The sequence below is a fragment of the Sceloporus occidentalis genome, unplaced genomic scaffold (genome assembly GCF_023333645.1).
Source record: "Sceloporus occidentalis isolate IW3139 unplaced genomic scaffold, rSceOcc1.0.p SCAF_143, whole genome shotgun sequence".
NCBI lineage: Eukaryota > Metazoa > Chordata > Lepidosauria > Squamata > Phrynosomatidae > Sceloporus > Sceloporus occidentalis.
In genome coordinates, this window is record NW_028317123.1 from 201,659 (window position 1) to 220,000 (window position 18,342).

The window sequence follows — 18,342 nt, forward strand, 5'->3', positions numbered from 1 at the left end:
TATTATACAATAACAAAACAGGTACAGATCCTTGGTATCAGTTCGAACCCCATGGTATCACTGTCTAGTTTTGGGTTGGACAAAAGAACGGGAACAGGAAGGAGAAAGGAACAAGAGAGGCAGCTTCAGATGAAGAGAATGAAGAAGAAACGAAGGAGAAGCAAAACAAGAAAATGGTAATGCTACCAATATAGACAGGACCTTTTCACCCTGTGTTCACGGGAAAGGGGTCTAAGGAACATGGAAGGGGGTAGCACCATTAATACCTCAAGTGTATGTTATTCAGGGGTACATCTATGGTAAAGATTCCTTCTAATGTTGAGTTTAGCACCAATGTTTGAAGTTACTGCTACGAAGAACATGTGAAGAAGCAGTGAGACTTTAGCACCAATGGAATGGGAGAAGACAGTGAGGTAGTCTCAGAAAAAAACACGTTTATTCTCTAAACTGCACCACCGGGATGCTGAGCCACTCCTCACCCTTTGACACCAGAAGAACATTCAAATCAGCGATCATGAATGTCCTCTAGAATGACAAAGGCAAAGATCCTGGTGAAATACAGGCTCTAAGAACGGTTGAGTAGGACATTCACACCCAGAGGACAAACCTAACTCTTTTAAAACACTCTTCACACACTTTCAATTTTATTTTTTCAGATTTATTTTTTTTGCCACCTGAACAAACAAAAACAAACAAAAAAAGTTTAAAAAAAAAGGTGCATTACATGAAATGATTTAATTTTTACTCCTCTTCTACTTCGAATGCTGTATCCTTGTTAATTTCGAATTCTGGGACATAGTCATTGTGGGCATCTTCAAGGTCGTCGGAAGGCCAATTCATGTATGCAGGGGCACAGTTGATCGGGGAGGTGTCAGTTCCCCTTCCGTGAACACAAATACACATACACATGGTCTGTCCTTTGAGAGATGTTCTTCAAAGCATGACTATTGGTTTGCTTTTTCGTGTAATGCTTACGAAAACAAGAAGAGTTTTAGAGATGAGAGGAACAACAATTTCAAGTCCGCATGAAATATTCTCCTGTCCTGGTATTTGTGTTTTGTTTTTACACGAAACAGACTGGTCCGACGTCAAATCCGATTTCCTGGTCTGGGCCTCCAATATCCATGGGTGCCACATCTGTAATGGGCAGGCGTGATGTTTTCGTTGTCTTGTATTCAATGACAGTCTTGCCCCACTGTCCGGTGTGTTGCTGTGTGTGAAATGTAGATCGTTAGAACCAAGTTTTATTATTTCTAAATCTAAAAGTAACACTTTAATACTTCTATCGAGGGGAATAAGGACCTTCTAACTTACTTATTGTACCAGAATATGCAATTAAATAGGGTATTTAGTCTTTGGAGCTGAAGACTTTTTGGAATTATGTAATGTCAGAAGAATGTAACTATCAAAGAAAAAGAGCCCAGAGAGCCACGTCTACTGCTTTATTTGATTAGGTATCTAGCGTTACTGTGGTTCCTGGGAGACCCGAGATTTGGGCATTACTAAACACATACCGTGCAGCCATCCTCGGTGACGGTGTAGGTGAAGCGACTGTTGCCCTCAGCTCTTATTTCAATCTCGTTGGAGCCTTGGAGCAGCAGGGCCTTCTTCAGGTTGCCAGTGGCTTGGTCCATGTAAGCAACGCTGTTCTTGCAGTGGTAGGTGATGTTCTGTGAGGCTTCAGTGGCCATGAGACGGAGGAAGGTGAGTTGGATGTTCACGTCAGCTGGGTCAGATCCCTCACCACCATATTCAAACTATTTAGAAGAAAAGAAAAGTGTCACTGAGCGGACTGGTTTCCATAATCATTTCCCCCTATTTTTGTTTTAAATGGAGTTCATAACCCAGCATCTCCACTGCTATATGGTGTCCTCACCTGGAATCCATCGCTCATTGTCTCTCCGAACCAGACATGTTTCTTCTCACGTGGGTTCTTGCTTGTGTACCAGTTCTTCAGTGGGATGCTGCTCTGAGATGGGTAGACGCAGGTCTCACCAGTCTCCATGTTACAATAGACTTTGATGGCATCAAGAGTGCAGCCCTGGTTGGGGTCAATCCAGTATTCACCTGAGAAAGAAAGGGGTAGAAATTCAATAAAACAAGTATTATTAAAGAAAAAAAGATGAGAGATGGGGTGAGTATTTAGGGAATGCTGTGTAAATGAGTCTTAACAATACTGACAGGGGTTTGTGACCCTTGATCAGAAGATCAGGAAAGAAAAGAATTGAGATTTAGCCTCTGTTTTATGAATGCCAGTCTTACCGCTCTTCCAGTCAGAGTGGCACATCTTCAGGTCGCGGCAAGTACGGGCTGGGTTCTTTTTGGTACCCTCGGGGCTGCGGATGTTTTCAATCTGTTTGCTCAGACTCTTGAGGGTGGTATCAACTTCCATATCACGGTCACGCATCACATTGGCATCATCAGCACGATAGTAGCGACCACCTTGGTCTGACTTCTCTGCAGGTGGCTGAGGCATAAAGCTGAAGTCGAATCCACCACTTGGGGGGCCAGGAGGACCTGGGGGACCGGGAGGTCCAGGAGGACCCTAGAATATATGATAGATGGTGGTCAGAATTGTGTTGTCTGATCATTAGGGAAGAACAAATAAGTACTTTTATTTAGAGAGTAATCTTGATAACATCGATACTCACAGCAGGACCAACATCACCAGTACGACCACGTGGACCAGGGGGACCAACAGGGCCGGGAAGACCGTTGGCACCATCTTTACCAGGATTACCAGATGATCCAGGGGGACCCTGCGAAAGGTTAATGACAAATTGCATTTAACATAGGTGACTTACTATTTACTAGACAAGATTACTTGTATTGGTAAAGGTATAAATATTGTAAGATTTCAGAACCTAGGCTCTGTGATAAGTTGCTATGCAGAAAGGGAAACTTACTCTTGGACCAGCGGGACCGGAAGCACCAGATGGACCTTGCTCACCAGGGTGTCCCTATAAAAAGAAAGGTTTTTGTTATTGTCGGTGAGGATGCTAACAGGATAAATGTAACCAAAATAAGATTGGTCATTATAAAACATTGAAAAGACAGAACCCTGAACAGCAGATGATGTGATGTCTAACCAGGAAAGTCAAAGGAGATATTAAAGGAAGGACAAATCAAATGAAAACACTAAAATAAATAAAGAGTGTAGTAAAAGTAAATTCTATATGGTACTTACAGGGGGGCCGGGTGGTCCTGGAAGACCATTGAAACCTCTGTGTCCTTTCATGCCTCTTTCTCCTTGTTCTCCAGCTTCACCCTTGTCACCACGTGGGCCTTGGGGACCCTATGTACAGGTCAATGGTTGTTTTAGAAAAGATAAGAACTTGAACCTACACAAAATTGTCAAGAAAGCCAAAAGTGGTACTTACAGAGGGGCCACGGGCACCAGCAGGACCAGCGGGGCCAGCAGGACCAGCAGGACCCTGTAAGATAATACCTCACATTTACTCTTGGAACCAAGCAATAAACCTGATAAAATGGGAATCAAAACTCTATTTCTACATTTTACTGGGTTGCCTTATCTGTCACCCCTCTTAATGATGCTAAGTGGTCATTTCATTCTTTTTACTGTCCATGATTTGAAGATGTCTTATGTTTCTAGAGTCTGAAGAAAACATAAATGAACCTAGAATATGTTTGCTTTACAACAGGCCTATATGCAACCTGCATGCTTAAAGGGCTATTCATCTATATTGACCATATAGATTTCCGCACTAGCCACTACCAAGTATGACCCACCAACCTGTCCAATACATTAGTATCAGTGGAACTGAAATACTTACAGTCTCACCACGATCTCCGTTCTTTCCAGCAGGGCCAGCAGGGCCGGGAGCACCAGGGGCACCGGGAGCACCAGGGGGTCCAGAAGGTCCAGACTCACCACGGTCACCCTAATGGAAAAGAATGAGATGTGTGTAAGGCAAGGTGACATTTCAAAACATAGATATTTATTATACAGTAGATAAAATGGTTGTTATGGTGGAGCTTACCTTGGGTCCAGAAGCTCCATCACGACCAGGAGAGCCTTCTTGACCAGGAGAACCCTAAATGTAACAGAGGGGTCAATGTTAGCATCCAAGAACACTCTGCTTGACCTACCTACTCAATATGTGATGTGTGAGTTATTGCCTGCTGGCACATAGCTGATTTTACTATAAAGTAACATCTCATTTATTTGTATGTTAATTTGAAGATCTGACCCACAGATTTATGGATCGCTGGCCCCTATTGGTCATGACATTATACTCTCTCCTGTTAATAGTAAAAAATCACCATCTTGTTCTATATCCTGGCAGTGCCAGCTACTAAATGTGTTCTTATATTCCTGAGAAGATCTTATAATGATCAACTACAATTTATCAAATATGCTTCCATCATAATTCTATTTAAGAAGGTTGAAAACTGATTCTCTCTCATTTTGGCTTAAGGATCAATCCATCTGAGAATACTCACCTCACGTCCAGGTTCACCGGGAGGTCCAGCTAAGCCTGGGGGACCAGAAGGACCAGGGGGGCCACGTTCACCACTTGGGCCAGATGGACCTTGTTTGCCGGGTTCACCCTAAAATGGTAGATGGTGAAACAATGGTGAGATTTATGATTGTCTGTTTTATACTTTAACATAGATATGCCATAGGAATGATTAGAAGACAGTGTTATGCTGAGAAGACTGAACAGGGCATCCTCTCCTAGAAGTCAAGTAACTCTTTTTGGAAGTTACACTTACAGAAGGTCCAGGTAGACCGGGGAATCCTCTTTCTCCTCTCTGTCCAGGAAGACCAACTGTACCACGGGTACCAGCAATACCTTGAGGTCCAGGAGTACCAGGGGGACCCTGTGTCAGGAATAAATGGCAGTTAGGTTTGTACACTAGATTTTAGCATCACACTACCACAGAAATGGTAAAGGTTACACTTGATGTAAACACAGTTTAAAAATATATTTTTTTATTTTTCTAAATAAGTTACTTACAGCAGGTCCATCGTTGCCAGGAGAACCTTTCTCACCAGGAGGTCCTGGTGGGCCGGCAGGTCCATGTTCACCAGGGCGTCCAGCAGGGCCAGTCTCACCACGGGGTCCTTTCTGTCCTTCCTTGCCAGCTGGTCCGGAAGGTCCAGGGGGTCCAGCATTGCCCTATGTTGTATGAAAAGATCCATTAAGTTGGGAGTCCCAGGGCAGCACTACCTCTTGGTAGTATAATAGAATAATAGAATTATATTATACTGCACTATAATCTGTTTGATGAGAAGACAGCAGAGCTAGATACATTTAGGGATAACATTAATAGCCACTTACAGATGGGCCAGGGGGTCCAACTCTTCCAGCAGCACCAGGGAAACCAGTAGCACCCTGTAAATGGAAAAGTTACTGATCAGAACATTAACATACAACATTAACAGCTTCGTATTTTAGAAAATTGCACACCACAATAAATGAATTAAAGGAAGTCTGAGTCCCCAGTAGAATACAATGTAACCCCAACTAATTTGTGGCCTTGTATGGAAGAATAGCCATGGATTGCACTACAGAACAAACTTGCAATTAGATATTGCAAGATGATTGCATCTATTCCAGAACTGGTTGGCATTCAAACAAAGGCATCGCTCTGAGTAGATTATAGTCCACATATGCAGAGCTGTATATAAGCTACTCTTAGCAGGGTAGCCTACAGGCCGTACCTATTTGGGCAAGTTGTTTAGAACAATAATAAAATCTAAACGCATGAGAAGCGCCCCTGTATGAACAGTTGTAGTTATATAGTGTCACACTGTATGCAGGACTTTACTGAGACAGAGTCACGCAGAAGCCATTAGTAGCTCTGACATGGGTGTGGGATCACATCAGAAGATATCAAAGGTTACATCACATATACTCACAGGTGGACCAGCAGGACCACGAGCACCTTTGGGACCGGAAGGACCAAGAGCACCCTGTAAAATAAAAAATGAGAATAGATTTGAACATTTGTTGGTATATAGGAGACATGGATGAAATAATATACACAATCATTTGGGATACTCACAGCAGGGCCTGGGGCACCAGTGGGACCAGATGGACCTGGAGGACCAGCATCACCTTTGGGACCAGCATCTCCTTGTTCTCCCTTAGCTCCAGGTTGTCCATCAGATCCCTGTGTGGAGAAAGGATGGAGATTAGCAAAAACAAAGCAAGAGGTAGTTGCAGAAGGGATGTAAGTTACACCATTGGTTGTACAATCTTAATTTCTTAGGTCTGAATACAGTTCTATTGCTGTATTAAATCTATTGCAATAGCAGAACTGCTGTTGTCTCTTTGTATATGTGCATTTTACACCAGGCAGGTGCACAGTTTTTATTTCATTCTGCACAAGAAGTGCACCAAGACACTTGTAGAATCAAACTTTTCTTGGCTTTTCCAGAGATTATTTAAATTGTTTTTTCTCATGTGTTCTGTTGTAATCAAAGATACTCACAGGGGGACCAGCAAATCCAGCAGGGCCAGGAGGACCAGGCTCACCACGCTCACCCTATGGAAGAAAGGCGGAAGATGATTACATTAAACCTTCCAGTGATAGGTCTAGATAAAGGTAGAGTCTTGATGTACACAAGATACTTACGGGAGCACCACGGGCACCAGTAGGACCACCAGGACCAGCAGGGCCAGCTTCACCCTGTAGAGAGAACATTTAATGTTACTGTTGAATAACATATGGGCATTATAGTTATATTGGGCCAGTTAGGGCATAATGCGGGATATATATCAGAGACTCCTTTTTGAGCTCTAGAAGATCTCAAGTTTAACTAACAGCAAATATTTGGAAGTGGTATATAAAGAGTTTGCATCTTAGGCCTTACTTCATGTGGGCTAGTCACCTGACACAAATCTTACCTTGTCACCAGGAGCACCGGATGGGCCAGGAGGACCAATAGGACCAGTCAAACCTCTCACGCCATCTTTGCCAGGGGCACCATCACTGCCTTTAGGTCCTTGGTCACCCTGATTTAGAAAACAAATATGAGTTATGAGTTAAAAGAAAGGTAAAGGTGTAAAACAAATGAATAATTAGAAAAAGAAAAGTAGACCTTAACCAGAAATAAAAAAAAGGTTAAGAAGTTGACATCTTTGTCGGAATAAAATAAAGACTGGCACTCACTCTGTCACCCTTTGCACCAGGAAGGCCAGCAGCACCACGTTCACCGGGCATTCCTTGGAGGCCGGGAGGTCCTTGACCACCAGGGGAACCAGGAGTACCAGCATCACCCTATTGTTGAAGGGAGAAGGAGGACAATATTTAACATGTATTGCTTCCCTGTGATCCCATTGAGTAATCATAAATACGTATTTGTGGTTATATATAAATGGGCAGACATTCTGTGTTATAATCTTTGATCTGATGCTGAAGATATCTCACATTTAATAACAGTATAAAAGTTGGATCATGGGATTAAACATATATACCAAACTATATATCTATAAATTAGCAATAGAACCACCATTAGTTATTTCGTGATCATGTTAAACTTACCTTAGCACCATCGTTACCAGGAGCACCATTAGAACCACGAGGTCCTTGAGGGCCAGGAGGACCTTGGGCACCACGTTCGCCAGGGAAACCTCTCTCACCCTATATAATAGGGGAAGAGAAATTGTGGGTCACAAAAACATGAACAAACCTTGCATCGAAAAGGCCATTAGAGAGTTGAGTAAAGTCCTTACATGATGAGACCCCTCCATGGTTGATGTATAGATATCTCAACATAACCTGAATTTCCAATTCGGTGATACATTTTGTTATAATTATTTTTGATAGGGTTAAACCGGCCATTGTGCACACGCAACAAATACCTGCTGAGCTGCACAGCGATGACATATGATGTGAAAGGTAAAGCCATGGCCAGTTTTGAACAATGGCTGGACCTGTTTAAAGTGCTAGTCTGGTCGCGGTCATACACCCTTATTATGTATTTAACAATAGGCCAGGTATATACGTGTATATATATATGTATGTGTTTTTTTGTATAGAAATAATGAGCAGAAATGCAGATCTATTTAGAATACTCACTCTTGCACCAGATGGACCAGGAGGACCAACATCACCAGGAACACCCTGTGAAGAGAGACACATTTCAGTATCAATATAATCAAATGGGTCAAGCACTTAGTCTAGTAGATAGGATATGTGCCATTAAGCCACCCCTTAATGGCACATCCCTATCAGCCCCCTACTTTTACCCATACTTATTTTACTCACCTGTTCACCGGGCTTGCCACTCTCACCAGCAGGACCTGGGGGTCCGGGAAGACCCTACAAGAGAAAAGGTAATGTTGTAGACCAGGTAGATGGTACACAGTTAGCATAGATGAAATAGTGGGGCCATGATGACAACCCATACTGAACAGATACTCACTTGGAATCCAGGTGGACCACCGGGACCTTGTTCACCTCTCTCACCAGCGGGGCCCTGTGGAGCACCAATAAAAATGGTTCATGACACCTGCAATCAGTGCTTTGTGATCAACCGATACTAATGGAGAAATCCATCAATACTTACAGAGGGGCCAGGAGGACCTTGAGCTCCAGCTTCACCATCTTTACCAGGGGCACCCTGTCAGGAGTAAGCAGAGGAATTGTTATCAATGCCACCATGATTAGGCCAAATATACATCTATCTATGGAGTATTGCATTGGAGCTATAACAACGTGGTTTGCCTGAATCAGACTGCTTCTTAATTAGGAATATTGTTTTACTGTCCACCGAAGAACTGAAATGTATTCAGCCTTCTAAAATCCATGTCTGTTCCTTTGTTTTACAATAAGTCCACTTGCTCCTTAACATGAGGATTAATCTTGAAATCAAGACTTAATATCAGAATACAAGAGATTTGTGTTTACCGTCTAGGGAAGTGATAGAAGGCAGTAAGTGATGCAGTCTCATATCGCCATTTCTTGGTATGACCAATAATTAATTACCCGATGGCTGATTGATGGAGGCCCCATCTTGTAGCTACTATGGCAATTTCAGAATGCCCCTGCCCCAATATGTTTTTTTTAAGATACTCACAACAGCACCAGGGGGACCAGCAACTCCTCTCTCTCCAGGTTTGCCAGGCTCACCCTGTGGGAGAAGAAAAGACAATGTCAAACAAAATGTAGTCTTATTTAATGGAGGCTTCACGCATGTGACCACCCCATGGGTGCAAATGTAATAGTAATTTTAAAGGCTTGGTACTTACAGCAGCACCTTTAGGTCCAGGGAATCCCATTACACCAGATTGACCTCTAGCACCAGGTGGGCCAGGGGGTCCAGGACGGCCATCTTGACCAGGGGCACCCTAGAATGGAAATAGGTTAAAATGAGAAGATGGAAAACATCCACATGTTGGTAGAAGGTGGCTCAAGGAAGGAAACTTACAGCAGGGCCAGTCTTGCCATCAGAGCCAGGGGAGCCAGGGCTACCAGTCAGACCCTACAAAAGAAGATAAGGAAGGTCAAAATACATCCTAAACTTCAGGTATGGCCTATACCAAACATTGTATCAGTTTCATCCAATGTTATGGCCACTATGGATGTGTTCTCCTATATTTATTTGTTTATATCTGGTCACTTCTCACCTTAGCACCAGGAAGACCAGGCTCGCCAGGGCGGCCAGATTCACCGGCAGATCCTTTGGGACCAGCAGGGCCAACGGGACCACGTTCACCAGGGGGACCCTGATTTAGGAAAATAATGAAAATCAGAAATTAAAACATCAGAGGCCAGAGTTAACTATGTTAACAAACTAATGATTCTAAAGAATCATTTCCCAAGATGCCATGTCAACCATTTGTGACTCAAGTGACTCATATTTATTAACAGTGTCACTGGGTTGTAGCAAAATTATAGCTTGTGTCATTGATAACATATAAAATAATGGTATTAAGTGATATTATTGTGCCTATCTGTGCCATGCATCTCACCTTGGGTCCAGATGCACCATCAGATCCAGGGAAACCACGGCTACCAGGAGAACCCTGTGGAGAGAATAGGTGAGACATGGTTAAGCAGGATGTATAAGTGGGAGTAGAAGACAAAGAAAGGTCATATCTGATGGACCATGTCAATTACAATGACATCCTGAACTAATTCCACTTACACAAAATAAGTAGACTTAGTAGACTCTGGTGCTCTAAAAAAATGGCCTCTATAAGTAAAATTAGATTTTGGTAGAATAATGTTGACCAGCTAATGTAAGATTTATAGAATACTGCTTATTTTGCCTTCTCCTTTTATTATATTAAACAGCAAGGTTGTATCCCAAAATTAGCCAATTTTGCTAATGTTATGGATTATATACATCATATATCATATTAAATTATCTGCCTAGAAGCTAAGGTTCTAATGGGCCTTAGGTCCTCTAGATTTTGAATCCTCTCATTTGGTAAGGCTTCATTTTTGGTTATTGTGGTTTGTTTAATGACTGTTTTTTTTTTTGGATTACTTACACGTTCACCAGCAGGGCCAGGAGGACCGCCAGGTCCAGGCTCACCACGGGATCCTCTCTTTCCTTCTTCACCAGGGGGGCCTGGGGGTCCTTGTACACCAGATGGGCCCTGAAGAACACAATGATGGTAAATGATTGGGCTCACCCATTATGGGGCTGTTTTATATAAACAGGTGGGATGTGAATAGCTACTTACAGGCTCTCCCTTGGCACCAGGCTCTCCCTTGTTTCCTTGAGCACCAGGTTCACCCTATAAAAAGAGAAAAGGCATAAGTATGATAAGAGCTTGAGCCTTCCATCAAACATGATGCATCTGTATGTCTCTTCCCTCTTGGCCCAATGTGGGGGTCCAAAGCATCTGTTTAATCTTCTTATCTGCAACACCCTCTATGGGACCAAATACATGGTGTCCATACATATTTTTTATACTACATTGAGATATACTGTGTCAATAGTACTGTCTTGTGATGGCGAACACCTTTTAATGTAACCATGAAGCTTCTACCTGAAGATGGTGATACTCACATTGTTACCCTTAGGTCCAGGAGCACCGCCAGGTCCTTGAGGTCCAGGAGCACCACGAGCACCAGGGAAACCAGGAGCGCCAGCAATACCGGGAGCACCCTACAGGTGGGAAGGGAAAAAGTCAAGCATTAATGAAAGAGCTGTATTCGAAATGGTGTTTGTAAGCAGAAGAAAGGGAAAGAAAGAGAAAAGTAAAGGAAACATCTCATAAAAAACTGATGCAGTAAGTATGTCAAAAGAAAAGAGCTAGTTTTTTCCATAGTGCAACTAAGAAGATACTTACAGTGGCACCCTTAGCACCAGGTTGACCATCAGTACCAGGGTTTCCCTGTAATGAGAATTTGTACATCAGTTAGTGACCATCTCCAGCCAGTGCCAGTTGTAAAAACAAAATCTACGGGGGCACTTACAGAAGGACCAGCTGGGCCAGCTTGACCAGGAGCACCAGGCTCACCACGAGCACCTTGGGGACCATCAGAACCACGAGAACCTTGAGGACCAGCATCACCCTGGAATAAAGAAGACCCATGAATTCAAAAGACACAAGTAAGCATAAACCATCATGAGTAAGGTGGCTTCCAATGAGTCTAAAAATGAACTATATCTCCTGATGATGAGTGCTTCACCCATATGGATATAATCTACCTTATAGTGAGCAAACCTGATCTATAATGAGTATAATTATTGAGAAAGCATTCTCAGATATGTTATCATTTCCTTTGGATGGTATCAAAAACATTCACAGAAAAGCATTTTCCCCCAAAGATGGGGTGGTTGAGATCTTTGCCCCATATTCACATCTTCAGGTGGGGTATATGTAATAAGCCCACCACTCGTTAACCCTTTGTTCTTGGATTCTGTACTCTGAGCTGTGACCTAAGAATCCCAAAATCTTACCTTAGGGCCAACACTGCCAGGGAAGCCAGGTGGTCCAGTTGGGCCAGTAGAACCCTACAAAAAGAAGACAAAGGTATAAATACATAATAATACTGCAAAGTGTTTCCCAATAGTAAAACTATCACTGCCCAACACCTTGACAAGACTTTTCTTAAGCTTCATATTTTTATATTCATAGTATGAAGATCTTAAATATTGAAGATACTTACAGGGGGACCAGCAGCACCGGGAGCACCATCGTTACCACGAGCACCCTACAAAAGAAGAATGTAGGTTTCAGCCTGTATTCCAATACATTTGGAACTTCATCTACTCAAAGATACCTATTTCATTTGGACTAGGTATCTAAAGGGGTATACTCACAGCTGGGCCAGGAGAGCCTGGACGACCTCTCTCGCCGGGGAGACCACGTGGACCCTGAGAAAGTAACACAAGTATGAGAATAAGAGAATGATATCTGTTATAATTGCAATATCAAACCATTCCCAACAGCTTTATTAGAATGCAAATTGCATGCCAGATCCCTCTTCCAGCTCCCAGTCCCTGCTAAATTCATGTATACCCTCCATGTCCTGAATATGATTTCTAGAACGCTCCTTTAGGAGCTATAGAAAAATGGCGTAACAGATTGTATCTTATCCACAAACGTTCCTCCTAAACTAATGCCAGTAATAAACAGAAGCCCTGATTACTTACTACTTGTCCGGGAGCGCCATTCTCACCAGGGTTGCCAGGCTCACCCTAAAAACAGATAACAAAGCAGGGTCATCAACCAATCCAGAATGTTGTACTATTAGATTCTGTACTCCTTTCTTCTGCATACAATAGCTACCTTAGGACCAGCAGGACCGGTGTCACCCTTAGCTCCATCAAGTCCATTGAAACCCTGGGTGAAAGAGAAAGGAGCATTAGATTGTAATACATTGTGATTTAATGATTGAGATTTTAAAGAGGAAAGGATATGGCCTGAGACTTACTCTGTGTCCCTTGGCACCTGGGAGACCTGCTGTTCCTGGAAGACCACGAGCACCCTGCAAATAAGGATACATAATAAGGTTTGACAAAAGAACAATGGCATTGCTTGGCTTCCAATACAACTGTAAAGAACCAACACGGCTTATAACTAAACTTCTAGCTTACCTGGGGTCCTGAGGGTCCACGCTCACCAGGGCGGCCTGGTTTGCCAGCTTCACCCTTTTAGAAGAAAAAGAACACAAGTTATAGATTAAATGAGCCACAATGTAATTTATTTTAATTTACTGATTAATATATTCATATCTTATTTGATGAAAGACCCCTAATACATGTCTTTTCACACTACAATATCTGAGGGCGCATTACTAACTAATTGGTACTATAATGTTTTAGGATATTTTAGGTGTTCTCTGACATTGAAGAGGGGCATTGAACATCTTTCTGATGGTTGTGGGTGAGGAGGAGAATTATTATTATACAATGATGTATTGTTTTGGATACACTTGGTATATACTTACATCATCACCGTTCTTTCCTGGGGGTCCTGGGGGGCCACGGGGTCCCATAGCACCCTGAAACACAAGAGGGCAAACACAGATGTTAAAACAAATACCAATTATAAGGGGCATCTACCAGAACTGAAGGTCTTCAGAATCATGAATAGGCCTCCAGTGGCAAGATACAAAAGTAACTATTTACTAATATAGAAAATGATGCAGAGGCCACAAGGTCCAATCAGCAGTAAAGAAGAATCCATCTAGAGTTCTTCTAGAGTTTGATGGGTCACTGAGCTTTTTGATTGGCTCACAGTGCGAATGACTCAGCGAATCAACTCCATGGGGGAAAAATACACTGGATCACTGGGCTTAATATATATTTCCAAATTATTTTGTGCTACAGCTGAAGAAAGCTTGATGGTTCTAAAGTTGTACTTTAAAAGCTAACATGGGTAAAGGGTATCTCGCAGTACTTACAGATGCACCGGGTTCGCCGGGTTCACCAGGGGGTCCTTGGAAGCCTTGAGGTCCCTGGGATATTGGAAAGAAAATCAGAAAGTTAGCCGACTTGTAAAAGACACTGAAACCTCATCGCAGAGGGGTTTGCAAGTCAATGCCAGTTTATTCTCTCAGAACACAGGAGGAAGATACTTACGGGAGATCCAGCTGGGCCAGGGGGACCACGGGGACCCATAGGACCCTGAAATAAAGAAAATGGAAGTCAATAATGGTATCAAACAGTAATTAAGTAGTTCTAAAGCTTCTACCATTGGGATTATTCCATGGTTTAATGACAATTCCCCTTCATAATCCTATGGTGCCTTGGTTCTGTACTATTTGTATTTTTTTTTTACAGTTTTTAGTAGAACCCCCACATTTTGAACAGCCCTATTGTAGAGGGAATTATATGAAACTCTACTTTTATGTTTTCTATGAATTATATGGAGCATCAAATTGAAATCTCTGGAGAGCACCATCTGGCCTATGGATTACTAGATGAACAACAAACTAATTTACCATGGGACCGGGCATGGAGATACCAGCAGACTTCTCATCAAAACCGTAGGACATTTGAGGAGCAAAGTTCTGAATAAGAAAGAGAGAGCAGCACAGTCAGACAAGAGGGTTTACATATGCTGGTCTAGCACCAGTGGCCATTATGTCTCAGATGGAGTGATATAAAGGGACACTTACTCCGCCAAGGCCAGGTGGACCAGGTGGGCCTGGGGGTCCAATATCTCCAGGTCTTCCGGGAATGCCATCTCTACCAGGTAGTCCGGGAAGTCCCTGTGAAGTAGAAGTACAACCTGTTAATTCCACAAAGATCATCCCCAACTGCAAAGGAGGGTAGTAAAAGTTGGTGGAAGGCACTGTTGGGCACCAGCTCCCCAGGCATTTGCCCAGTGTGCCTAGTCTCCAGTCCAGGCCTGGATCACACAACAGCTCAAATAATCTAACCCTACTTATTTTAGGTTAATGTATAAAAGTGATTTTATTGTGATATAACAAGTGATAACATTTCATAGGCTAACAATAAAGGATCCAGTTCCTTGTCCACCATTGTTTCACATGTAGTGCTTGAAGTATTCTCATGGAGGACTTTAACATATATAACTCTTTAGAAATGTGTATAGATGGACAGGTATGTAGATTCACAAACACACACTTACCCTATCACCCTTAGGGCCAGTATCTCCCTTGGGACCCTGTGAACAGGAAAAAGATAAAAAAAATTCAAAGAAAGAAGAAGTATAAATATGAAGCCACAAAAAAAACAGTGTTTGAGCTCTTTTAGAGTTTTGTGTCTACAACTCACCTCAACTCCAGTAACTTCGGAGTATTGAGCTGTAAAAGGAGAAAAATGATTAATATGGTAAGCAAGTGGAGTTAAAAAAAAATGTTACATCATAGAACCAATATTATTATATATAATTGCAAGGCTTAATTTAATTTGTATTATTTATTTTTTACTGGTGGTGTCAGCGATGGGATCCTTAATAATGTAGTATTAATTAATGGTAATCTATGAAAATTCTACAGAACTGCTATTTACCGTTGTCGGGGCAGATGGGGCAGCATTCTCCGAATGGGATCTCTGCGTTAGGGCAGTCCGCGTCTTCACAGATCACCTCGTCGCAAAGGATGTTTCCATTGTCGCAAACGCAGATTTGGCAGGCTTCTGGTTTCCATACATCTCTGTCGTTGTACTTAACGCCATTTTGAATGCACTGGGAAGAAAGAACTATGGAAAAAAAAAAAGAAGAAGACAATAAATTAAAAATAATGCTGGAAAAGGGTTTTTTTTACAATTTGTTTTTGAAAAGAATAAAAATAACCAAAATATATAATTTTGATGACCTGCTTGGGACCAAATGTAACCAGTTTACAAAATTAATGTAGAAAACATTTAGCTTTAACATTCTTTTGAGAAACTATACCTGTTTATAATCACACCTAATATTATAGAACTGGCGTGACTATCGCCTTTAACTCTGCTAATTATTTTCTTGCAGTGTACAAAAATGGGTTAAGATACTGAAGAAAAGAAGCGTCATTGCTTTGTTTTTTTATTTTTCTCAACATCTGGTATAAAAAAAAAAAAGAAAAAAGAAAAAAAAAGAAAAAAAAAAAAAGATCATCTGGTTCTCATCAGCCAGGATCAGTGACAAGAGTAGAAGCTGCCAAACTAATGGGGGCGAGAGGAGGGGGGGGGAAACTAAATATTTTGGAAGTATCCAAGTCTTTCCATGCTTTAGCCTATTCCAAGCCCATATGCGTCTTTATAGCAGCTTTAAGAGGGACGAAAAAGGGGGGGACGCTGCAGATGTGAAGGGCAGGGGAAAGAAAGGGAGGTGGGGAGAGAATTTGAGAAGGTGGAAATGTTCTGGGAGGGAGCTGATAGTGGATGTGTGAGTCTGAGCTGGAGGAGGAACCTGTAGTCTCAGCAGTTGATGGGATACAGGATGGGGCATGTTCAGGTACCAATGGAATGTGGACAAAGTTAGAGGATTGTCTGGAGACAGATGTATGTAATCTCACAACCTATAGAAACTATGCCCTGGAGCCAAAAAAAAAATTCTTAGAATCCTCACCATCCCAATTAAAGCCTGAACTTGTTGGGTTAACCCCTTTAACACTTTCGAGGCATTGCAGTTAAGGAATACAATAGCGCCGTACCCTCCCTGTTGGTTCTGGTTGAGTTAATGGTATGGCTAGTGGTGGAGGTGGAAGGTAGGGTTGGTGGGATCCTCAAAAAAAAGCAACAATAATAATTGCTTGTTTTAAAAAGCCCTGGAGCTATGATGTCAATGTATGAAGACAATTAGAGTTAGGCGCCACACCCCATGCACTTGGCTGCAATAACTCTTTCCACCGCAAGATGGCTTTAAGGTAATTTTAAAAGAAAAGGAAAATGATTTAAAAAATGGGAGAAACATTTCTGTACAGGCATATTTGTCCTAACTGAGAATATGGTTTAGTTGATTTACTGTTTTATTATTTATGAAGCATTTAATAGGTAGAGCAATGGAATTGACATCATTCCTGTAAGTCTGCTGCTTGACACTAGGGGGCGACAGTGCAAAGCTAAAATGGTCCAATATGTTAAGTGAGCATCCTAAAAAGTTGGAGATGTGAAGTTATGTCTAGACATATATTTTCATACTGAAGTCTGTTTAACATTTCCCCTATGAATCACCCCTTACCTTTTTTTTTAATACCCAGACCCCCACTTGACGAGTTTAGCAGAGTGTAATGAAATCCACATGCCTATGTTTATTCCATAACCCTCTGGAGCTGCAGTTTCTCAATGTAATCATGAGATAATGTGTTTTCACTAAAAACACTGCATATTAAATCATTCAGGAAAGGGGGATTAACAATCCCACCCTCTTTTTTTTTGTTCACCACCTTTCCTCCCAGCTATCTTGCAAATGTAACACTATTTATAAGACACCCTTATAATTACAGCAGGTATAAGACAAAAAAATATAAAAAATTAATTTTGACACAATGCTGACATCAACAAATTCAATAATATGATGCAACAAAATGCTATGCAGGATAGAATGGGAGAAACTTCTATTATTTATCTACCCAACCATGAATGTTTTGGAACCAAAAAACAAACAAAATATTTTGTTGCATGTGCATTATTTGGGGAAAAAATAGAATCGGTGGGATTTGATGGACCTGTGATGGTCTTCATCATATCATTTGAGCATTGGCCACATAGAAGGGCCAAGTGCCATCATCAGGTGACAATAGATTTAGTAACAATAGGGCAAAGTAAAAATGGTGTAATGTAACAACTGAATAACAAAAGCTATGACAATAGGCTTCTATTGACAAATGGAAGGTTACATACCGTCATCTTCTCCTTGACATCTTGCTACTAGGATTGTTGCTGCTATAGAGAGCAGTATCCGTGTATCCACAAAGCTGAACATGTCTAAATATCAGACATGTAGACTCTCTGTGGCCCTGTCTATAATCTTCTCAGTTCCTAGTCATACAGGGGTAGGTTTAGTGGTATACTTCCAGTGCAGACCCCAGCAGAAACTTCCTACTGTGTCCCTGCTGGATGGGGTCCCCTTTTATATTCATCCAACACTCCAGAGAGGTGGGGTCCTCCAATCTTTTTCTCTCTTTTTTTTTTAGGTTGGAACAACACTGGTCCAGCCCATTCTCCAATACCAAAACTCATACACAGTCTAACAAAAAAAAAAAACTTCCAACAAAGCCAACCCCTCCCTATCCAGAAAGGAACTAAACTCTCAGATCACTTAGAACTGCTTAAGAGAAAAGGCATTCTAACTCAAATAAAACAAGGGCTAAAACAAAGGAAAAATACCTATTTCTATAACATTTTACATTTAGAATGTGTTCTAACAACCAGAAACTACATTATGCGACATTATCCCCCCAAAAAAGAAATATAAAAAAGTACACAGAAAATATACTTAAAATGTTCATTTT

The 18,342-nt window shown here is 41.7% G+C and overlaps 1 protein-coding gene across 3 annotated transcripts; it reads right to left on the minus strand.

The window, feature by feature from the left end:
- Nucleotides 1–1,063: 1,063 nt before the first annotated feature.
- Nucleotides 1,064–17,813, minus strand: LOC149280917 (uncharacterized). Of its 3 annotated transcripts, none has more exons than XM_089499863.1 (51): nt 17,732–17,813; nt 15,419–15,607; nt 15,182–15,210; nt 15,036–15,071; nt 14,560–14,652; nt 14,383–14,451; nt 14,021–14,065; nt 13,843–13,896; nt 13,387–13,440; nt 13,034–13,087; nt 12,871–12,924; nt 12,726–12,779; nt 12,590–12,634; nt 12,257–12,310; nt 12,103–12,147; nt 11,894–11,947; nt 11,407–11,505; nt 11,280–11,324; nt 10,997–11,095; nt 10,668–10,721; nt 10,473–10,580; nt 9,948–10,001; nt 9,603–9,701; nt 9,404–9,457; nt 9,225–9,323; nt 9,053–9,106; nt 8,543–8,596; nt 8,399–8,452; nt 8,242–8,295; nt 8,053–8,097; nt 7,516–7,614; nt 7,144–7,251; nt 6,879–6,986; nt 6,607–6,660; nt 6,463–6,516; nt 6,034–6,141; nt 5,888–5,941; nt 5,307–5,360; nt 4,983–5,144; nt 4,738–4,845; nt 4,465–4,572; nt 4,002–4,055; nt 3,795–3,902; nt 3,381–3,434; nt 3,188–3,295; nt 2,907–2,960; nt 2,652–2,759; nt 2,263–2,545; nt 1,877–2,067; nt 1,515–1,757; nt 1,064–1,210 (listed from the first exon to the last, which is right to left on the minus strand). In XM_089499863.1, the coding sequence occupies exons 1-51, from the start codon at nt 17,811–17,813 to the stop codon at nt 1,064–1,066; spliced, it is 4,350 nt and encodes a 1,449-aa protein (XP_089355989.1). The 3 variants fall into 3 exon arrangements, with proteins under 3 accessions (XP_089355989.1, XP_089355988.1, XP_089355990.1); XM_089499862.1 differs by having other exon boundaries at nt 15,182–15,213; nt 15,413–15,607; XM_089499864.1 differs by lacking the exon at nt 15,419–15,607.
- Between the last annotated feature and the right edge of the window lie 529 nt (nt 17,814–18,342).

Coding starts and splice junctions, on each gene's coding strand:
- LOC149280917 (XM_089499862.1), bottom strand. CDS start 17,813: ATGTTCAGCTTTGTGGATACACGGATACTGCTCTCTATAGCAGCAACA. Junction 14,653..15,035: donor CTGGCCCTAAGGGTGATAGG/GTAAGTGTGTGT, acceptor TCTACTTCACAG/GGACTTCCCGGACTACCTGG. Junction 13,088..13,386: donor CAGGAAAGAACGGTGATGAT/GTAAGTATATAC, acceptor TTCTTCTAAAAG/GGTGAAGCTGGCAAACCAGG.